This window comes from Equus quagga, chromosome 9 (genome assembly GCF_021613505.1).
Source record: "Equus quagga isolate Etosha38 chromosome 9, UCLA_HA_Equagga_1.0, whole genome shotgun sequence".
Lineage (NCBI taxonomy): Eukaryota > Metazoa > Chordata > Mammalia > Perissodactyla > Equidae > Equus > Equus quagga.
The window spans coordinates 40,548,957-40,571,354 of NC_060275.1; the positions used below are offsets into that span (position 1 = coordinate 40,548,957).

At 42.7% G+C, this 22,398-nt stretch overlaps 2 protein-coding genes across 2 annotated transcripts in view; one reads left to right on the top strand and one right to left on the bottom strand.

Annotated features, from left to right (window-relative positions):
- Positions 1 to 395: 395 nt before the first annotated feature.
- Positions 396 to 4,046, bottom strand: LOC124244450 (mediator of RNA polymerase II transcription subunit 14-like). Its single transcript, XM_046671012.1, has 3 exons — positions 3,574 to 4,046; positions 2,480 to 2,691; positions 396 to 1,414 (listed from the first exon to the last, which is right to left on the bottom strand). The coding sequence occupies exons 1-3, from the start codon at positions 3,710 to 3,712 to the stop codon at positions 1,337 to 1,339; spliced, it is 429 nt and encodes a 142-aa protein (XP_046526968.1). The 5' UTR covers positions 3,713 to 4,046; the 3' UTR covers positions 396 to 1,336.
- KLHL14 (kelch like family member 14) overlaps positions 1,434 to 22,398 on the top strand; it is a 96,409-nt gene continuing 75,444 nt past the window's right edge. The window contains exons 1-2 of the mRNA XM_046671011.1: positions 1,434 to 2,085; positions 4,095 to 5,087. Coding sequence (XP_046526967.1) covers positions 4,138 to 5,087 — 950 coding nt within the window. The 5' untranslated portion in view covers positions 1,434 to 2,085; positions 4,095 to 4,137. The remainder of the gene's footprint in view (positions 2,086 to 4,094; positions 5,088 to 22,398) is intronic.

The following is a 22,398-nucleotide window of genomic DNA, read 5'->3' on the forward strand; positions in this document are numbered from 1 at the left end:
ATGAATGTGAGAATGCAGCATCTCAGCAAGATCTGGCTAAAGGAGCCCTTCTCCCAGATCATCTAGGACCTTGATAGAGAAGGGCCTCTGTGAGGCATAAACGCTTCATTTCGATCCTTCTTCATTTATTTAAGAGTAAATATCCTATAGGCATGTTAATGTTTATTATTCTAAATGGGGAATTCCCTATTTCTGAACCAACAAATTTTCAGTTTTCCCCTCTCCCTTAAGCAGGTGTCTCTCCATCTCTCACCAATCAAAGGGGAAGGTAAAAAGACAGCCTTTCAGTGGTGCCCTGATGTGTATTTTAATAAGTTTACTAATTAGAGCACATATAAATTAGAATGAATCATTCGTATATTTAATAGCACACAAAATTCAATTTAACTCAGGTCTAGCTTTCTTTCATATTCTTTTTATTCAAGGGCATACCTTCCTTATTCTGCTTCTTTTTTTCGTTCTTTCTTGGACACCTCCAACCCCCATTGACAACCAAAATGCAGGGCTATAAATGTAAGGGTGTAATACATCATGAGATAGGTCTGGAGAACATGTCCTCTACCCAAATGCACATGAATCTCTGGTACAGCGAAAATTCCAGAATCATGCCGGGGTTCGTTTTGCATGCTAAGCAGGGTCAAAAACGTGAGCTGTACGTGGTCGTCCTTATGTATCAGATGAGCTCCAAAGGTAAAGAGTTACCCTTGTGAAATGGCAGCTGGGATTCCTACCCTTTGATTCTAGATCCTGCAAATCAAAGACTCCTAACTGAAAGACAAATCTGACCATATTAATCTTCCAATTAAAAAAAAGTGACTTCTGAACCTTTATCTGGTTGAAGAGCTAACAGAGAAGTTCAGAGATGACTGTTTAACCAGACAAAGTGATAGAGAAAATATGTTTTCCAACAAGATCATAAAGCTTGAATAGTGCAGAGAAACAAATGTAAAGCGAAGGGCTGTCCTCTGTTCTCTCTACCAGCTTTAATGCCCCCACCCCTGGTCTGTACACTCAGCCACTCACCTCTTAGGCAAGGGCTAGTGTCTTCCAAGTCAGACTCAAACCCCAAATACCAAGACAGTAGAAAGTGGCATCTTGGCACACTTGGAAATCAGACGGTTTCTGCATTTCATAGTGTGGGGGGGAGGGGGGTGGAAGGGAAAAGCAGCATACCAATGTAGTGAAATCTGGAAACAACAGCATATATACAGACACAAAAAAAAGTTTGCATATTGCACAGAGCACTTGAAGATCATAAATCTATGCATGAGAAAGATGTAGTGGAAATTTTGGGGGGGATTAGAGTTTATTTTTGTCATCTCTGTGAGACAGCTACTCATTCATCCAGATCACAGCTAAGAAAAAAGCTGGTCACAGAAATTAGCAGTTTCAGCTCAGCAGCGAAGTCGCCAGCCTGTGAAGGCAGAGAGAAATTGACTAATTAGCAATGCGCACTAAAACTTGACGGTTCTTTATAGAGAGAGAGAAGAGAGAGGGAGAGAGAGGGAGAGGGAGGGAGGGGGGGCTCGCTTTTTCCCCTTCTTTCTTCCAAAGATGTTTGAAATCGCAGTCATTTACGCTCGACAATTTTTACAATAGCCTTGAGCCATAATTTTGCGAGTCTCTCCAGCATCCATCCCCCTGTATGGTCTCTCTCTACTGGCCAAGCACGACCGTTTCTCTCCCCAACCGTGGATTTCCTATTACTCTCGTTACGACTCACTGAGCCCCAGGCCCAAGGATAATGATGTGTTGTTTCTTGGTAGCATAATTTGTCACACGTACATTTTTTCTTCTTCTTCTCTTGCAGAAAGCTCTGCTCCCTCTCTCTCTCTCCCTCTCTCTCCCTCTCTCTCCCTCTCTCTTTCTCTCTTTTCTCCCTCTCCTACATTTTCTTGCTGTTGCTAATTCATGGTGATCAAATGATGTACGACAAAATAAATTGTAAAGAGTGACTGCCTGGAGTTGGGAACCAGAAGGTGTTTCCCCCTCCCAAGGAGAGAGCAAACCTTTAAAAAGGAAGGACAATTGATTTTTGGGGGGGGAGCTTAAGTGAGCCTTGACTTTGCAGCTGGTTGAAAGCAGGTAAGTTTCTGGCCTTGTGTCTGCCTTGTGTGTATTTTGTTCTGTCTTTTGGGTTGTTGGCGGGGGAAGGGACGGGTAGGGAGTCTTTCAGAGGGGTGGGGGGGGGTAGTTGTGTGGCAAACGCTCATAAAGAATAAAACTCCTATTGCAAGAAATAAGCAGATGAGGGGGAAAGGCAAAGAAGGAGAGCAAGAAGGAAGGGAACAGGAAAAGATGGGGGTGGGGGGGGCGAGACAACGAACCGGGGAGAGCGAGAGAGAGGTATGACCGGCTCCACTTAAAGGGAGAGACTCTGGGAGATGTTTCAGGAAAGCCAGAGCTGTGGCGACTGGTGGTGGGGGGGCGGGGGGGGCGTGCTGCCGGGGGAGGGAGCTCGAGGGAGGTTAGGGTCCACCTGGAACGGGATGGCAAAGTGAGTCGAGAGGAGCCCAGTCCGGCATAAATAGGAAGCCGGCGATCCAGGACTGGCGCCAGGCAGGGCAGAGTGAGCCGCAGCGGAAGGGGCAGGTCCGGCGGGATCCCTCTGAGCCGGGCGGCGGCGGCGGCCCTCCGGGGCTGGTGGGCGCGCGGGCGGGATGTGGGCAGAGGGTCCCTTTCTGCTCAGCCCTAGAAGGTGCAATTACAGGTTAAGGACCTAGCGTGTCGATCTCGCCTCGCCTCCCCCATCCTGCCCTCCACCGCCTGGATGCGGGCGGCTCAGACTTTTTACAGAAGTAGTTCCAGGGCCGGGAGAGTGGGGGTGCCCGAGGGGGGGGGCCGCTGGGGGCTGTACGGAGGGGCTCGGAAGGAAGCTACGGCTGCGGGCGACCATTCTGGGTGGGATGCAGAGACCCCATACCGAACTGTGCATCCCCCCCCCCCATCCATTGGACAGCCCCCACCCCCTCCCCCAACACCTGCCTGTTAACTTGAACTTCTTATAGTTACTGGAGTTAAAGCCACTGCGCCTGGTGCCCAAGAGGGAGAACCGTGCACACGAATCCCTCCGGGCCTCCCAGCTCTTGCTCTAAATCCACCCCAGTAGCCCCACTTCCTCCCTGCCCATCTTCCTCGGGGCCGCCCCGCGAGGGAAGGGGAGACAAACGTCCGAACTTCCTCGCTTTGAAATGCGGGGGGGCGGAGGAGAGGGGGCCCGGGGGTGGGGGGGCCGGAGGGACTCTCCTGCCAGGTTTAAAGGCATCTCTGGAAAATTAGCAAAACTGAGTGGTGACGGGGAAGCCAACAGTTTGCGAAGCAAGGAAGCAGGCAGGGCCGGGGTGAGGGAAATGAGCTAGAATTGATAAGGACAGCTCCCGCCTCTGCCGAGTCCACTGAGCTGGTCCTCACCGCGCTCCGCTGCACTTTCCCGGGAGAAGAAAGGGCTTTATCTGCTCCCTCAGACATTAGCCTAGGAGTTTCTGGGGGCAGCACGGATTAATTGAAGGGGTTCCCAGCTTTTGGAGGGCTAAGAATCGCCCGCCCGCACCCTTGTGGGGCCCCCTTTCCTACCCCCCAAAACTGGACCAACTGCGAAAAGCAAAGCTTCGGGCACAAGTTGACCTGGAACCTCCGCCGTCGGTCGCCTCTGCGCTCTCGGTGCACCCCCGGCTACCCACTCCCCGGCCTTTCCCTTCATCCGGCCCGGCATGGACACAAGCCCACGAGGTGTCTCGGCCTCAGCCGCCACTTTGCCGTCGCTGCTGCCACCGCTGTCGCTGCCAAGAGCCGATCCGGGGTGGTTTTAGGAAAGTGAGGGACGAAGTGTGTGGGCGGTGGCGAGAGGAGTAGCAGGGAACCGAACGGGCGCCCGGACCCCAGACAGGGCCCTTCTGGTGGCGCTCAGGGATCCAGCGCCTTCAGACCTTCCTCCTAGGGTCGGGGTCCGGAGGCGCGCCGGGCAGGAGCCAAGCTGAGCACTGATTGTTGTTCTTCGCCCTCCCCTCCCCTCCACACCCTTCCCCACCCCGACCACACCCCACTCCCTCCACTACCCTTCTCCCCTCCCTCCCATCCCCCACCCCGTCTGCCAGGTTGGAGGAGGGTTTAAAGCCAGGTGCGCCGAGTCAGCTCGCCATGTCCAGATCCGGGGACAGGACCTCCACCTTCGACCCCAGCCACAGCGACAACCTGCTGCATGGCCTCAACCTGCTGTGGAGGAAGCAGCTGTTTTGCGACGTGACCCTGACTGCGCAGGGCCAGCAGTTCCACTGCCACAAGGCCGTGCTGGCCTCCTGCTCGCAGTACTTCCGATCGCTCTTCTCCAGCCACCCCCCTCTCGGGGGAGGGGTCGGCGGCCAGGACGGCCTGGGGGCCCCCAAGGACCAGCAGCAGCAGCCGCCGCAGCAGCAGCCGCCACAGCAGCAGCAGCCGCCGCCGCAGGAGGAGCCCGGGACTCCTTCCTCCTCCCCCGACGACAAGCTGCTGACCAGTCCCCGGGCCATCAACAACCTGGTGCTGCAGGGCTGCTCGTCCATCGGGCTGCGCCTGGTGCTCGAGTACCTCTACACGGCCAACGTGACCCTCTCCCTGGACACAGTGGAGGAGGTGCTGTCGGTCAGCAAGATCTTGCACATCCCCCAGGTCACCAAGCTCTGCGTGCAGTTCCTCAACGACCAGATCTCGGTGCAGAACTACAAGCAGGTGTGCAAGATCGCCGCGCTGCACGGCCTGGAGGAGACCAAGAAGCTGGCCAACAAGTACCTGGTGGAGGATGTGCTGCTGCTCAACTTCGAGGAGATGCGCGCCCTGCTGGACTCGCTGCCGCCCCCGGTGGAGTCGGAACTGGCGCTCTTCCAGATGTCCGTGCTGTGGCTGGAGCACGACCGCGAAACCCGCATGCAGTACGCGCCCGACCTCATGAAGCGCCTCCGCTTCGCGCTCATCCCGGCCCCGGAGCTGGTGGAGCGGGTCCAGTCAGTGGATTTCATGCGTACCGACCCAGTTTGCCAGAAGCTGCTGCTGGACGCCATGAACTACCACCTGATGCCCTTCAGGCAGCACTGCAGGCAGAGCCTGGCCAGCAGGTAGGAGACAACAAAGAGGAGGGCGGGGGTGGGGGGGAGCCGGAGAGGCCGGAGGGAGGGGGCAGAGAGAGGGGGGAGAGGGGCGGGCTGGGCTGAAGGCTCGGCAGGCTGAAAACAAACACAAACAAACAATTCAGACTGTGTGGGGAAAGTTGATTTCAGAGTCCCTGAAAGGTCAACAGGGAACTGGCCTAACAGCATCCCTGAGCGCGAGAAAGCCCACGTTCTCAATATCCCCAGAGCAAGAAATGTGGGACTTGTGAACTGAAATTGACAGGCAGGTGGGGCCAAAGGCCCGGGCTGTTAGAGCAGCTTTGGAACCCTCTCTATCCAGTGCTCCTTCCAGCTCTCAACATGAGCTTGCTCAAGGAAAAGGATTCTGCCACGAGCAGAGCCCACCCCACTCCACATCGTTCCTGCCCTGGGCCAGCACAAGCGCCCAGGCGATGCTCGGAGAGGAGAGCTTTCATTCTTTCTGTCAAACCATCCAGTTGGTTTTTTTGTTGTTAGAGACTGGGATCTACTTACTCCCTTTGGCGGTTAGAGCTCGGAAATGCTTTGTGCATTAGGGTCGCTATTGGAAATTCCGGCATCTCATACTCAGGCAAACTTTTCCATCTTGTGGAAAGCCTTTCCTTTTCACTTTTAAAGGAGAGCAAAGCAAGAGGTTTCAGGGTGTCAGAGGGAATCATGCCTAGTAGCTCCTGTCTCAAAGTGGAACGCCGTCGAAAATTGGAAAGAGAGGAGCCACCTAGCTCCAGTTGGTCTCTGTGCCTACTCCGAAGTCACAGAGAAGTTGGGAAGTTGTGGTTGTTGCTATTTAGAATCTGTGTGTGTGTTGCAAATAGGATTTCATGTCAAAGAGGAGAGAGAAATGATGTCTTTTGTAAAATGCTGCTGAGATTAAAAAAAAAACTGTGGGAATTGACAATGGTGTTTTATTGGCTCCAATTTTAAAAACCCTTTTTAACGAGACCTAGCAGAGGGTTTCTTCCTCTTTTTAGAAAAGAGAAGCAGTATCTTTTCAGTTTCTCATGATAAAACATCATGAGTCCAGATGTCAGGCTACCCCAGTCTAATGTAATCCAAAGCGTTACATTAGAAAGTACACCGTTTAAAAATCCGCCATGGCATTTTCCTATTTAGAAGGATGTCTAAAGGATGGGATCCACTTTGTGCAGCCTTATGGAATTAAATGTTTCTTTTTTCGTCATGATGTTTCTACCAAATCTAGGCAACTAAAGTCTTAAGAAATGGAAGATATTTTCTACAATTGTTTGGGCAGCATTGGTGTTCAGGTGAGGCCCACAGGAGGCATGGGAAATCCTGAACTGAGAAATCTTCTAAGTTGATTTTTCTCACATCTGCTTAGTTAATGAATTGTGGTGTCAAAAGATGACAGTAGGACAATAGCACAAGCAAGAATCCCAACCCCCGTGTGCTTGAAGAGCGAACACGGGAGTCCAAGTGAGAACAAGAACGCGGAATGTATTCTTATTCTGTAAGAGTTTCTCGCTTGTCTAAAGATCAAAATGGTAAGCTTGGTGTGATGGGCCAACGTCACCACACTAATGGGCCTTGGTGATTAGTATTATTATTTTAACTTTCATAACTTTTAAAAGTCCTACACATATACTTAGTTTAGCATATATCATACATATTCAAGAGTCAGACAACACAGTTATAGTTCTGAACAAACATTTATTCATATTTCTAAAAATATATACAATCTAGTATAAATTCAGAAACCCAGAAGGATAATAAAATTAAGATTTAACTTGTTCTAGGAATAATTTTGGAAAATGAGCATCATAAATTTGATCTAATAAATATTCCTGAAGCCCTCAATGCAGTTTTATCTGATAAGTATATCCTAGGGCTCAGTGTTAGAAGAGTTGACTTTCAAAATGCAAAATCCATTTCTCACCTTAGTCTGGACTCAGCACACCAGCTGGGCCCTGCTGGCTCTGTCCTGGTGGATGGCTGAGATACCAGGCTGCCTGGCTCTGTGATGACACCTTCCAGCTTCACTGGGTCATATCATTTGAGGGATATGTAGTGGTGTCTGACCACTGGATGCTTACAAGTGTCATGGATGCTGCAAGAATCTGATACTTGTGTGGTAGGAAGAAAACCATATTTGCCTTTAAAAGCGGAAGATCCAGAAAAGAAAACAGTTCATGTGAACCTTTTGTTCATCTCAAAGTAATATAATTTAGATTTTGTTCCATTATTGGTAACCATAGCATTTTTTTAGGGACTAATTAGATTATTCTAATTTTAATTTACAGAAAGAATGCAAGAATAACCATCAAGATCTTAAATTTAATGTAGACAAAAATACTGTAAGTTGCAGCCAACAGTATTATATCAGCCCATTTATTATAGCATCAGCATAATATAAAAATGTTCTCTCAGCCTTACACATAGTTTGACAGAGAGAGAAATGTGTTCAACAGCTGTTTTTGCAATTGCATCACTTTTATTGAAGAGAGTTGAATGGAAGGACATTGTATTTATTACTTTTTATCCACCTGTAATTTTTAAAGTCTAAATATAAAAAAGTTCCTCAAATTCAGAGAGGGAGTTTGAAAACTAAAATTGACCCATCCGTTGGAATAAAAACAAAATATAAGTAAACAAAATAACTTCAAGGAGAATTTGCTTGTCTAAGAATATATGTTATCTGTAGAGAGTAGGGCCATTAATATAATAAAATTTAAATGTTTTTAAAGATTATTAAGTAATTTTGAATTTTTATTGTCTAGAAAAATAAAGCAACTCAAGCACAAAGACTTTATATATACGCAAATCAATTTTTAATTTTTGCTCTAATGTTTAATTTCATTTTTCTTAGGATGCCATTTATCCTCAGATTTATATTTTATTTTAGTAAATTAAGCTTTAAGAATAATAAATAGAAAACAAGAGACATCTTTTATTCAAATGTATACATAACTAATTTAAGACAACAGGACTTAAGTGGACAAAAATTAAAATATTTTGAAGTCTTCTTTCTTAGTTATTTTCTTTTTGCTTTATTGCAAGACATATAAAACTTAAGAAATAAGTTCTTGAAAAAGTTCCTGGAAAAGTCATTATTAAAGGTTTCTAAAGCATGAGAATTTAATTTAATAAAGTGACATGACACGCGACAGTTAGTATATTAAAGAGGAAATATCAGAAGACTTATAGTCTAAGTTTAGCTCAAGTCACCCACAAAATTTCTATTTTATTTGTATTTAAAAATTTTTAATGCATAATTTAGTAATTGTCCCAAATAAATCAAATTGGACTGGATTAATTAACTTCTCTTTTACATTTTCATTGTACCCCATACAATGTACCAGTTAAATAAATGCTTAGTGAAAGTTGAAGGAATTAAGATTATAAAATAAGAAAGCCTCAGTGTTGCCCTTGACCAATACGCTCCTCAACTAGGTCACTACTGCATGTAACAAAAGTCCGTTGAACCTTCTCTGGGAAAATTCCTGTAAAAGAAAAGTGTTCATGAAAATAATTACATTTTATAGAACATTTAACCAGCAACTATTACAGTCCCGTGTAAAGTCCTATATTGAAGTGTAGTTTTCAAGATACTATGTTTTATAGAAGATAGAATACCTTATAAAGATTTCATTTTCTACAAAACATAGCCTATTTAAAGATTTCACATAAATTAATGTAGAAATCTATCTAAACACCAGGCGTACTAATTATCTATTTGCTAAAATGACTTGCAGTGATTAAAAAGCTATTAGATTTCCGAATACACAGTTTCGAGTCCAGGCTTGGGTGCTTAGAAAGTGTTTCTTTAAATGCAGGGCAATATTTTCTAAGCACTGAATAACCACCTTAACAAAGCAAACTAATCTTGTATCCATGCATTCTCTAAATTGTTTCTTCCCATTGTATCAATTCGATACCCTCAGATTAGGAGTTGTTAGGTAGCTAGATTTTGTATCAGAAGTTACTCAACCATTCAGAATACGATTTGTTTATGATCTGAAACAGGACCATTGATTACAAAATTATATCATAGGTTTGGGAGCCAAATAGTTATATCCTACAATCAAAAGGCAATTAGAGCAGATATTAATGCATCGTATTGGCCTAGAGGACTTAGTGACAAAAGTGGACGTGTTCAAATTTAATTCATGCTTATACCTTTCCCATATTCATGAACATGTTGACGTTCATTACCTTAGCTAATTACTAAGTATCTCAATTTTCTTAACTTAAAAATACAGTCAAAAATGCTTTGTTTACAGCAGCTACTTCATTTCAGCCAGCCCTAGTGGTCTGGTCTAGTGGTTAAAATTCAACGCTCTCCCTGCCGGGCCGGGGTTCATTTCTGGTTGGGGAACCATATCACCTGTCTGTCGGTTATCACACTGTGGTGGCTGCCTGTTGCTGTGATGCTGAAAGCTGTGCCACTGGTATTTCAAATACCAGCAGGGTCACCCACGGCAGACAGGTTTCAGCAGAGCTTCCAGACTAAGACTAGGAAGAAGGACCTGGTCACCCACTTCCAAAAACATTGGCAATGAAAACCCTGTGAATAGCAGCAGAGCAGTGTCTGATATAGCACCGGAAGGTGACAGGATGGCTCAAAAAGACCCGACAGGGTTCTGCTCCACTCTACAAAGGGTGACTAGGAGTCGGAATCTGACTCCATAGCACTAACAACAACAGCTAACTTCATACCAGGTGATGTTCTAAGCATTTCACAAACATGGCTTATTTAATGCTCATAACAGCTCTAAGGAATAGGTACCATCATTAGCCACATTTTATAGATGGAAAAACTGATACCAGAGGAGTTAAACATTTTGCCTCTGGTTGCACAGGTGGTAAGTGGCGGAGCCAAAGTCTGAGCCCAGGCAGTGTGGCTCTTGAGTCTGTGTTCTCATCCACAGTATTCTGCTTCTCGCTATGAGCCTGTCTGTGCTGCAGTGTAATCTGGTGATTGTCCTGAGAGTTATATGTAGGCTTAAGACTTGCCCTTTGCAAAGAAACTTGTGACAGTTACATATTAATATATCCGACTTTAAAAGAAGTTAAGGAGACATATTGTTCTAGGCCTGGGGTTGGCATGTTTCTTTCTGTGAAAGGCCAAATAGTAATTATTTTTGGCATTGGGGATCACACACCATCTCTGCTGAAACTACTCCACTCTGCCCTGGCAGCACAAAAACAGCCAGGGATGATATGTAAATGAATGGACATGGCTGTGTTAGGGTAAAAAGTCATTTATAAGCACTAAAATTTCATGTAATTTGCACGTCATGAAATATTATTCTTCTTTTGATTTTTTTCTGCCAGTTAAAGCTAAAAACTATTCTGTGTCTGGGGGCCGTGTAGAAACAGGAGGCCAGCTGGATTTGTTCTGTGAGTCACAATTTGCCAACCCCCATGCTAGTCACTTGGGATACAGCAATGAACAGAATGGATGCAAAATTTTGCCCTTATTCTAGTGCAAAGAATCCTATTGGTCTTTCTCCTTATGCTTGGAAATAACTCTACTCTAAATAATCCTACCATGCTGAGTTAGAATTTCAACTTTCCATAAGACTTAAGAATTTAAATAGGGGTCCCAGGAGGGTAAATAGTGATTAATTAAAGTGGTGAATGAGTTGCTCATTTTTTCAAGCATACCAGATATAGAACAAACTACGATAGATTGGTCATTATTCAGAAGAAGGTTAAATGTCATTTCTGTGGTATTTTAATGATTTCCAGTAGGAAAGCAGAGTAGTCAGATACATTTAACCCACTGCTTTCTGAAATTGATGCACACATGTCCAGCAAACTAATCTAGGCGTATAAATGAACAGGTGAGCAATTATTTTTCTCAATTCCAACCTGTATCTCCAGCTGCTCTGATCTAAGGGCATGTGTTGTCAGGACTCCTGACTTCTGGGTGAATCAGCTGGATTGAGTGTGTCTGCAGAACCTCCCTGACTTCTCCTAAGTGAGTAAACTCTGGAGGCGCACTCGTGGTGTTACAGGTTTGGGGGAGATAAACACATAAGTCTGACCTCAGTGACTGCTCTGAATATTTGTAATGAAAACGCTTAACTCAGTGCCTGACCTCCATCCAAAACTGTGACTTCCATATGAATTGGTGTTGGTCTTTAAAGTTGATGTGAACACTTAGGTTTTGGCTCAGTTTAGTTGACAAAGCCAATGTGAAATACAAATGGAAGTGATTTTAAACATGATTACACACACACAACCATTGTTTGCCCATAATAATAGTGACTATCACTAACTGAGCACCTACCTTCATCTTGACATATTACTTACATTCTTTCTAATGCTTACAACACTTTTTCAATCTTTTTAAATATTAGAAAACTGAGGCTCAGAGGAGATATGTAATTTGTCCAATTACCTGAATAGTGTTGAGTTAGGAGCTGGTCATCCTCATCTGAAGACTACTCCCATTATGAGTGTATATTGTAGATATGCTTCTACAGAAAGCAAACTTTAGTCGACACCTCCCCTGTCTTTGTTTTTACTGTACCATAGAAGTGATTGAAATGTCCTGCTTGCTCATACTTCTTCAAACCACCCAACCAATGAAGAAGAGTAAGCCAAGTACATTAGAACACCAAAATTCTTTCCTACTAGTCTACTATACTTAATTATTAGTTTTTAGGTTAAGGGGTTAAATAACAAGCTTGCTCAGATTTGTTCCTATGATATTGAATTACTGAAAGCAGAATGAGCCAATATATTTTAAATAAATCAATAAAAATAAGGACTTTCAGTTTAACGTGGAAAAATGGTTGTGAAAATAAAACAAACCAAAACAAAGCCTTGAAGCTTGAATTTGAACCAAGAGGCTTTTTTCCCTAGATTTCTGTGCACTAGAGTGCTAGAGTGGTATCAGCTTTGTTTCTGTGAGGACAGTAGAAAGCTATTCATGTTGGTGACACTTACAGGTGATAAATACAACAGATAGAAGCCAGAATTCTAAAAATGCCTGTATATTTTAACAACATAAAATAAGATTACTCTAATTGGACATTTATTCTGTTCATATTTTGTTTCAAGAAAATCATTTTAACCGTTGTTGTGCCATAAATGCTTATGCCTTCTGTCATTCATTTAGAATTTCAGAAAATATATTCATTGTCATGTCCTTTCCAATAACTTCCAGGATAATTCATGATGCATGAATTACTAATGATGACTTCTTAGAAAACACACACACACACTATTATGATATGGGCAGGAGAGTGAGCTAACCATGGGAAGGACTCTCAGTTGTACACAGATGATACAGTGAATATGTCCTTTTTACTGTAAATATCAAAAGGGTTTATATATTCACAAGTAATATTAATGAAAATAGGGTTAGAACTGTTTACATCATTAGAAGCAGAAAAGTACTAGGGAAAGCCTACAGTAGTGGGGACATGAAAATAGTGAATATTTATGATGCAAAGAGAGAAAATAAATCATAGGGACATGAAAAAAGAAGAAAAACAAACAGCAAGGAAAATGCAAGGAAATATGAGAAATTAAAGAAATTATTAAGAGAGAAATCATCTGAAAAAGAAAGGAAAAGTACTAGCAGTAGAGGAGGATGGGCAAGGATGTTCTAGAGTTTGGAGAGTAGGTATTCAAATTTGTTGGACAAATAAGTACGAAGTTAGAAGTATTTAAATCACTACATACCCAACTTATATGATTTGCAAAGTTAAAGACAGAGTCCCATTAAAAAGAAAAAAAAAGTCATCCTCAAAAGAAAAGAATAGCGTTTCTACAAGAAGAAAAGGTCAATCATGGTACCTTCACTCCTGTAATTTGATTCAGTTCAATAATTATATATTTGTAATCTGAGTTAATCAGGATGTTTTATAAAAAGCTCTTCGCTCTTGTAATAGTTAATGCAGTAGTTTCAGAAATGTCACAGTTCAAAGGGGACAACCCGTCATGCCAACACGAGGAGATGAAAATATTGTTGCATTCTTTGCAAAATCCTCTTAATTCCCAGCATCATTGGAGCTGGCAGCAGAGCTGAGAAGCCAGGGGAACTTCACAACCTCAGGCAGCTTTTCTGAACCCATGACGGTGACCCTGCCACACCCACAGTGGGAACTTGGGGTAACGCATCACACTTTACCACTTACAAGAAATTCTGCTGTGGAATATTCCCAGATTTGTATTGAACATATATATATGGCACCAACCTCTGGGCTAAGTTCTGAGATACAGAGGTGAACAAAAGAGACACATTTCTGAGTGACGTAGTTTACACTATAAGGAAAAAGAGTAAATTATTACACAAATTAATCAACCTGGTAATACCTGCTATAGATTAGAAAAGTGCCATGTACTGAGAGACCGTATCACAGAGTGCTGTCACCTTGTTGGAGTGGCTGAAGAAGACTTTCTCCACAGAACAAGATTAGGGTGAGCCTTGAAAATGAGATATCCTGAGTAGTGGGTCTGGGGGAAGGCAGGGTATGCTATTGTTAAAGGCACAAGCTGAGAGAAGAGTGCATGCATAAACACTAGGCAGAGAAGAGTAGGGTACCTTCTAGGAACTGAAAGAAGGTGTGTGTGACTAGAGATTATACAGGAAGCATTGTCCATATTTCAGAGGAAGTTGTAGGGCCTGCTAAGGATTATCCACTACACGTCTGAATGCCACACTGGAAAAATCAGCATTTTTTTCACTTGAACTGAGAAAATAAGTGGAAACCCTACTGCGTTTGAAATCATAAATTTAATTGTGTGTCCTAGCTCCATGTTAGCTGAGTCCCACATCAGTAAAATGGCTTAATAATTCTAGTTCTACTTCCTGGGGTTTTGGTAAGGATCAGCTGAAATCATGAAAAAATTGCATAAACAGAAAATGCTATTTAAAATTAATTTATTTTTAATTTTAAAAGATACATTAAGCAAAATTTACCTAAATACATTTTCACCTATTAAGAAAACTCTTGAACAGATCTGTGATTTCACTGATAGCACAGAAATAGTCAGAGCCTTTTAAGAACATGAGAATGAAGTTGAAGGGACCCGAAGGTGAACACAAGGGCATTGGAAGGAAGGGGGAAAATTAGAATTTCTGATCACACTCAACACTTTATATTTAATTCTTCAAAGGGAAAATGATGGCCTTTTTAGGTATAAAAGGCTTCCTTCCTTTCCTAGAGGAGAGTCTCTCTTCTGTTTAATCTCATAAACTCAAGCTTAGAGGCTTCGTTTGCTACTGCTCCAGAGCCTCTCCCGTACATATGTCTGGTTCTCTGCTCCCAGTGCGCCTGCGAGCGGGTTGGAAAATTGCACCTTTGCAGGGACTCTGAACTTCCTCTGAGCTCAGCTGGGTCACCGTATGGAGGCTGGCTCACTGGAGGCTGCAGAGAAGTGAACTGAAGAATTACAGTCAGTTTCACTTCCCTGCCTTATGTGCCTTCAGGTGCCTCTGAAGACAGGCGTGGCCAGTGATATGGAGAGGAGGAGGAACAGAGAAAGCACCAATATTAGACAAGAAAGAGTCCTTGAAAATGTGGAAGCGTTGTTGAAAAATCTGGATAGATGGATGTGTGTGCATGTCCGTGTGTGTCTCCATAGTCAAAGTGCATATTGTTGGGTGCCAGCTTTAAATTTTCTGTGCAGTGACTTCTGAGATGGTTTTTTATCCAATAAAGCTCTATTTTGTATGGGGGGATGGGGGCGAGACAGTCAACGATTCACAGACTGGCACTGAGTGCAGAATTATTGGGTTGGGAGAGTCAATTTTTCACCAAAAAGACAATAGTCATATTTGTAAATCCGGCTTAGAACAAAGCCTCAGATCACTGTCTGGCCCTGATTTTTAGCACCTTTCAAAACCAACCACACTAGAGCATCCTGGGCAAATGGAAAGGTTTAGAAGAGGGAATGTAAAATCTGTGGGTCAGAGAGGGAAACTTTGAAGGAAAAACTTTCGTGCTTTAAGATGCACACTAAGACCTCAGCACTTTCTATCTCCTCGGCATTAACGGGGGTTCACTGATGCTGTGAGGTATCCCAGTCAATACTGGTGTATTATAGAGACAGAAGTGTGTGCCTCATAACACAGACCAAAGTGGTGAATTGGTTACTATGGCAACTGTACCACTACCGCCAATGGCAATTCCTGTAATCTCCCTGTCTTAAGGTTTTCACAAGTGTCCACTCCAAAATGACATTTGTAGATAGGGACCATAAAGTAAAGCTAGGTATATATGTGTATATATATATATGAATATCATATAATAAGAGGTTATGCTTATAATGCAAGTATCTTAAACAATTCTATTACATAGTAATTAAGACCTAAAAGTCAGACAGATGTGGATTCAAATCCCAACTTGACCGTTTATAAGCTGGCTCCTTGGATAATTTACTTAACCTATTTTCAGACTGCTTACTTATAAAATGTACATAATACCCACCTCATTAGGGCAATTCTGACTGCTAGAAAAATGTATGTACAACACTTAACATAGTGCCTGGCTGTGGATACTTGATAATAGATAGCTTTTCTTTTTATAAGAATAGTTCTACTTATATCTAATCTCCTTTCCCTTCACTTGGCAGTACTGCTAATTCCATACAATATGTTCCTTCTAGAGCTGGGTTCCCACAGCCTGAGTCGCAGGTGCTACTCTAATAGTGTTAACATCTCTGCTGACAGTGTCTGTTTTATCCATCTTTGAGTAAACTAGAGAGCCTAGGCCAGTCCTGGAGTCTGTTGCCTCCTCTTGATCTATCTGTGTCAGCAACTGGAAAAGAAAAACCATGGTGGATTTACATTGAAAAGCTTTATTGAGATATAATTTACATGCCTTACAATTCATCCATTTAAAGTGTATAATCCAATCATTTTTAATATATTCACAGGGTTGTGCAGCCGTCACCATAATTAATTTTAGAATATTTTTATGACTCCTCCAAAAAAACCCTATACATGTTAGTAGTCAGGGCCCAACCTCCACCCCACCCCCCAGCCTCAGGCAACCTCTAATTTACTTTCTGTTTCCTTAGATTTGCTTATTCTGGACATTTCATATGAATGGAATCATACAATGTATGATCTTTTTTGACTGGCTTCTTTCATATAGCATAATGTGTCAAAGGTCATCCATGTTGTAGCATGCAACAGTATTTCATTCCTTCGCATGGCTAAATAGTATTCTGTTGTTTCGATATATCACATTTTCTTTATCCATCAGTCGATGGACGTTTAGTTTGTTTTCACTTTTTGCTATTATGAATAATGCTGCTATGAGCATTCATGTACAAGTTTTTGAGTGGATATATGTTTTCATTTCTCTTGGGTAGATACCTAAGAGTGGAGTTGCTGGGTCATATGGTAATTCAGTTAACGTTAAACAAATACTTAATCTTTTGAAGAACTGTCAGGTTGTTTTCCAAAGCAGCTGCAGCATTTTGCATCTTCGCCAGCAGTGTATAAAGGCTCCAATTTCTCCACATCCTCAACAACACTTATTATCTGTCTTTTTTACTACAGCCGTCCTAGTGGGTGTGAAAAGCTATGTCATTATGATTTTCATTTGCCTAATGGCCAATGATGTTGAGCATCTTTTCATATGCTTATTGGCCACTTGTATATATATATATATATTTTAAATATCTATTCAAATCCTTTGGCCATTTTTTTAGTTGGTTTGTCTTTTAAGCGTTTTTGGTGGGGCTTCTTCTGGTTCCTAGCTCACAGCTGGGGCTACCTCCTGCCGGAACTGGGTGTTCTATTTCACAAAAATGAAAAGCAAATGCATGCAGATGTGCAGTGGAAAACTCTGTAGAGACTTTTATATGGCAGATGTCTATTAAAAATCTTGCTGTTTGATGTGGCAGAGGAAAATATCTCTGGTTGATTTTTGGTGTTGTTTGTTTTCTTCTTCATATGATTATTTTGGCTTTATGTTGACTTAGGCATTATATTTCTCAAGTGATAGTCTGGCCTTAGTTTAGCAAATCTTTTATTCAGAGATAAAATATTCATTATTCAAGTTACTTACCTAAATTTTCTTAAAGGCACATAAGAAATTTTTATTCAAACTATGTTTATACAATAATTATTTAAGGGAAATGAAGTGGATTTCTTTGACTACCAAGACAGTGATGACACGTAAGAACCACTGCAGAAGAAGAAGAAATATATTAAAGAAAACAAACCTGAAAACCAAAAGTTCTCATTTGAAAGGTGATGCATTCCGTACAGGGATCAGCAAGAAACAGCCCAGCCCAGGATTTTCAGTCATGGCTAAGATTCAGCTGAGGGCTTGGCTAGACCTATCACCAGGGCGGTTGCTGACATGGAAAAGCTAAATTCCTCGTGAGAATTACTTGTCCGGTTTCATCTGCCTTTGCTATAGTCTTTTTGCAATTTTCTTTAGGGACACGAAATATCTGCTGCTCCTGACAAGAAGTTACTTAATACTCTTAGCAGGTTGGTACCGTTACTTCACTAACTGTAGCTTTGAACGTGTGGATCTGAGAGAATGTTCAGCAAATCATTTCCTAGGCTTAATGTTTATGCTTCTGGATGGAACCATTTCTATTGTGATTATGAATCTCTTTGAACAATCATATTCTTGCTTTCTGTTAAAAGATTCACATCTCTATTATGTAACAGAGAAGTCTCCAGGCCACCATGATAGATCTGAGTGCAAAGTGGAGGGAATTTTAACATGGATTTCTTTATCTGGATATTGAAAGGGACAAGGCGTTATCAAAAGTCTGTGATAACTTTATGGTTTTTGGAATGCACTACCAGCAGATCCCAAGAAAGCAGATAACTGCCCTAAATTAGTCACATGTATGTGTGTGTGTGTGTGTGTGTGTGTGTTTAGAAGGCAGACATCTTTTCCCTCAGCAGAAATCTTAGTCACGTAAAGAAGGTACCTAATTCTAGGCAATCACTTCAGAATTCCTAGAAGCCCAACAAACTTCACCTGTCAGTCAGACATTCTTATATTCAAAATTAGGAAAGAGAGAAAGCAGACAAAGCAAAACTGAAATAATTAAACACCACTCTAATGCACTTCAATAAATTCAAGGTTTGCAATTTTTCCAGGGTCCGGCAGCAGCAAACTACACCAGCAGCAGCGAGTGGTCTAAGTAAAAATCCTTCCAAGGAAGGGGCCCCCCTGTACAGCAAGAAGCCCCTCAAGCCTTCCACCAGTCTAGGCAAATGATAGCTCAAGTTCCAGGAAACGATAGTCTTTTTGATCTAGAAAGAATAATCTCACTTCAGAAAGATTTTTCTGGCGAACGCTTCACCTTTTTTTATGGCGAGGAAACTTTAAAGTCTCAGAGCATAAGAAACATTTAAAATTTCTGAAAACACAAAGACATTCACGTCTGTAGCTTTATAGATGCTAGTTAGGGTCTACCAGGAAAGCTTATGCAAATCGGTTCTCTGTTAGCTGTATCTGTTCTGATCCCTCCTAGTTGCCCTTCCTGTGTTGCAACATTGTTATCTGTTATCGTTTAACGCGTATATAAGGTAGCCTGGCATCAAACAGAGGAGGAGATAATGAGCCTGCCTCCTCATCGTCCAAGTGCTCCATACCTGTAATTGGTAGGCTGCTATGGAGTAGAGCTGTCATGTGGTGAAATTAGGAAGATTTAGGAAGATCCTTTCTCAAGGCAGTCATGCAAATTTGACCAGAGAAGGCTCCTTCTCAAGTGTCAGTTCCCAAAACTAGTGTGAAACTCACTGGTATCTTTCAGCCCTACGTTCCTGTTGGCCGGACAGTTCCGGTAAGGAGGGCTATATTAGTCAGCTTGGGCTGCCATAACAGAATAACATAGACTGGGTGGCTTAAACAGAAATTCATTTTCTCACAGTTCTGGAGGCTGGAAGTCCAAGTTCAAGGTGCCAGCAGGGTTGGTTTCTGGTGAGGCCTCTCTTCCTGGCTTGCAGACAGCTGCCTTCTCAATGTGTCCTCAAATGGCCTTTCCTCTGTGTGCAGGAGCAGAGGGGTTGGCGGTAGAAAGAGGGAGACCTGGTGTCTCTGCCTCTTCTTATGAGGACACCAGTCCTATGAGATTAAGGCCCACCCTTATGGCCTCATCTAACCTTAATTACCTTCTTAAAAGCCCTATCTCAAAATACAGTCACACTGGGCTTGGGGCGTCAACATATGAATTTTGGGAGGATGCAATTCAGTCCATAACAAGGGCCAAGAATAGGACACAGGGAGTTAGAAAACAAGTTAGGGAAACTAACTGAAATGTTACTTTTCAACTAGATATATACAAGCAAAGTTATATAAGCAATTAAGCAATTATCCAAGTCAGTGATACATTAATAGCTCTTCCAGTAATGCAAAGCTAGAAGAGGGGAAAAAAAATTGCAGGTCCTCTTTTCTCAACCCTAGAAAAATCTTGTCTAAACCAGCAGTTCTCTTAAGAAACAACCATTGAGTTTTTAAATAAAATATATCTTCTCAAGCTCTACCCTAGAGATTCTAAATAAATTGATCTGGAATGTGCACCCAGAAACATACATATTTAGCAACATCCCAGGCAGTTGTTTGTTTTTAAATTTTTTTTAAGATTTTATTTTTCCTTCTCCCCAAAGACCCCGGGTACATAGTTGTATATATTGTTAGTTGTGGGTCCTTCTAGTTGTGGCATGTGGGATGCCACCTCAGCATGCCTTGACGAGCAGTGCTGGGTTTGTACCCAGGATCCAAACCTGCGACATCCTGGGCTGCCAAAGTAGGGCCCACGAACTTAACCACTTGGCCACGGGGCCGGCCCCTCCCAGCCAGTTTTTGCTACCAGGGGTTTTTGGATCACACTTTGAAAATCACAGGATTAAATAAATAATTGCTTCTGTTTTCCAATTTGCTACATATCTGTAGAAGATGGCAGAAGATACTGATCGTAATTTATTGAAAGATAAGTTTGGGGAAAATTTGTTGCAAAATTAAAAGAAATCTGAGTAATTGACATGAGAAAAAGGGAACTGGGTCATTGGGAAAGTTATTGTAATTATCAGACTCTAAGGGATTTATTCCCAGATGATAAAATGTGGGTACCTACTGCACTAGAGAATTTTCAGAATAATTCAAGCCACATCGTCGAATGTGGTAAACTTGCGCAAAATAATTTGTTTCTGCTTGTTGAAAGATGATGATGGAAAAGGATATTATCATGGTCTGGCTGTCAGGTGGGTCTCAGAGGCTTCTGTGAATGCCGTTTTTGAAGGAAATACTGGAGGGTCTTCTAGACCCTATGGAGCCCTGGAGCTGGGGTTTTCTTTAGCCCTTAGTCCCTCCAGGGTTGGTGAAGCAGCAAAGAACAGAAAGAACTGGCTTCCCATGGGGAGAGAGAGGAAAAAGGGAGGAGGATAAGAGATTCCCATTTCACCCACAGCAGCAGGGTGCCCCTAAGCTGGATCCCACAAGCCACACCTCATTGTCTCCACAGCACACACCCCAGGCTGTCCTCAGACCCTCGCTGCTTATCTACCCCAAAATAAGTGTAACCTTCTTCATTTATCTTAACCCCAGGCTTATTTCATAGAATTAGTCTTCCCCTAAAAATAAATTCTGGGCCAGAATCAGCTGAAACTCCCTTTTCTTGAATATGGACACCTCTTTGTTGCCATGAATATTCCAGGAGAAGCCTGAAGTAATATATTCGGTTACTAACTAACTTTTCTCCCTGTCTCCCTGCATGGCCACTCCTGCAGTGACTCTCCAACTGGAAACAGCCTGCTTGGCAGGAGGCTGACTCCAGTTGCTCAGAACAAGCTTCCTACTTTCCCCACAAGAAATCTCTCCCTGGAGTTAGAGTAATGGATACAATCAAGTTCTAGGTCATGAGGTGGGATCTGGCATGGCCCCCCTCAGCATCATCCTGAATGGCTGCGCTTCTTGCTTTGAAATGTGATTTTGTTAAAATATTCATTTTTTCTCTTATGTCCTAGACTCCCAGAGACAAGTCGTTATACATTATATCCTGAACTTGAATTTTCACCATCATTCTATGGTTTTGTGTCTTTCTGTACTTTTTCCTGTGCAGCAGGTACTAAAGTTTCCTCAGGTCAGGAAGTCACTCTTATCTCTTCAAAAAGCTGGCCAGATGGGAGCGAGAGAGTCAGAGAGAGCTCGAGGAGTCTCAATAATGAGATTGGTTCTCAAGAGGCAGCACAGTGTAATAATTGGGCTTTATTAGGAGTTTAAATGCAGGCATTACTTATGAGTTCATCAGTAGCGTGAGAGTGATGCTTTATCTCCTTTGTCACTAAGCTACACAGAGCTTGAATGGCTCCTTTGTGACAGGCTGCATAGAACCACTTCTCTCTTGAACAAGGAGAAGAGCTTTCTCCTATCACACAAACACTGGTTGTCCCCACCAGCTTGTTCGGTAACAAGCATCTGTGCTGGTGAGCGAGGAGACTCTGCATCCCACTTGCAGGCAGGAAGATTAGTCTAAGAGGTGATATTTGCCACGCAACCTCCTCACAGGGATGTGGGGAGGATTAATGAGATGCTATTTCCATTGCAATTTATGCTCTTCAGAAGAAAGGCACTAAGTACTAGGTATTAGAATTAGGGATTATATAGGTAATCAAGCAAAGAAGATATTCAACTGCTCCTAGTTACTAAAGGAAGCTTTAATCTGGGAGGTGGGGAAGACGGGGAGAAATGCAGTGAATATAAACTTGGCTGGAAGCCATTGTTCCTCGTGTGAAGCAAAGGACCAAGAATGGAGTGTGAAGTGTTATGTAAAATACAAAGATAGAACCATTCTAATGCTTGAGGCTTATAATCTAAACTTTGGGGAGGCCTGCATTTCGTGGGTTCAGATGAAGACCTTAAGGCTTTTTTGTCATGTCTGCCTCTGCCATTATTAACTGGTCTGCAGGTTTGACGCTCAGAAGAACATGGCAAAAGCATAAGCAAACTACCCCATGGAGGACATAGCAACATTCTGGAATTAGCGCATGTCAGGGAACAATTGTGGAAGACCCTGGTGTGCTACAAAGGCTGGGTGAGGAGTGAAGGGGTGGGAAGGAGGTTAATTGCAATTGCAATGTACAAAGCCACAGCCAATAAAGATGTTGATCTTCTCATGGTCAAGCAGATAAGAAGTGGCAGAGCTGGAATGTAACTAGGTTTCCAGAGGTTCAGATTTTAAAATCCTGGTTTCTTCCATTTATTATAGTGTGTCCTCAACTATGGTTCACCTACCGCTGGTAGAATGTGAGACAATTTCAGATGGTACACAAGAAACCATTTTTAAATTTATTTTAATAGGTAGGTATTCCATATTTTAACAT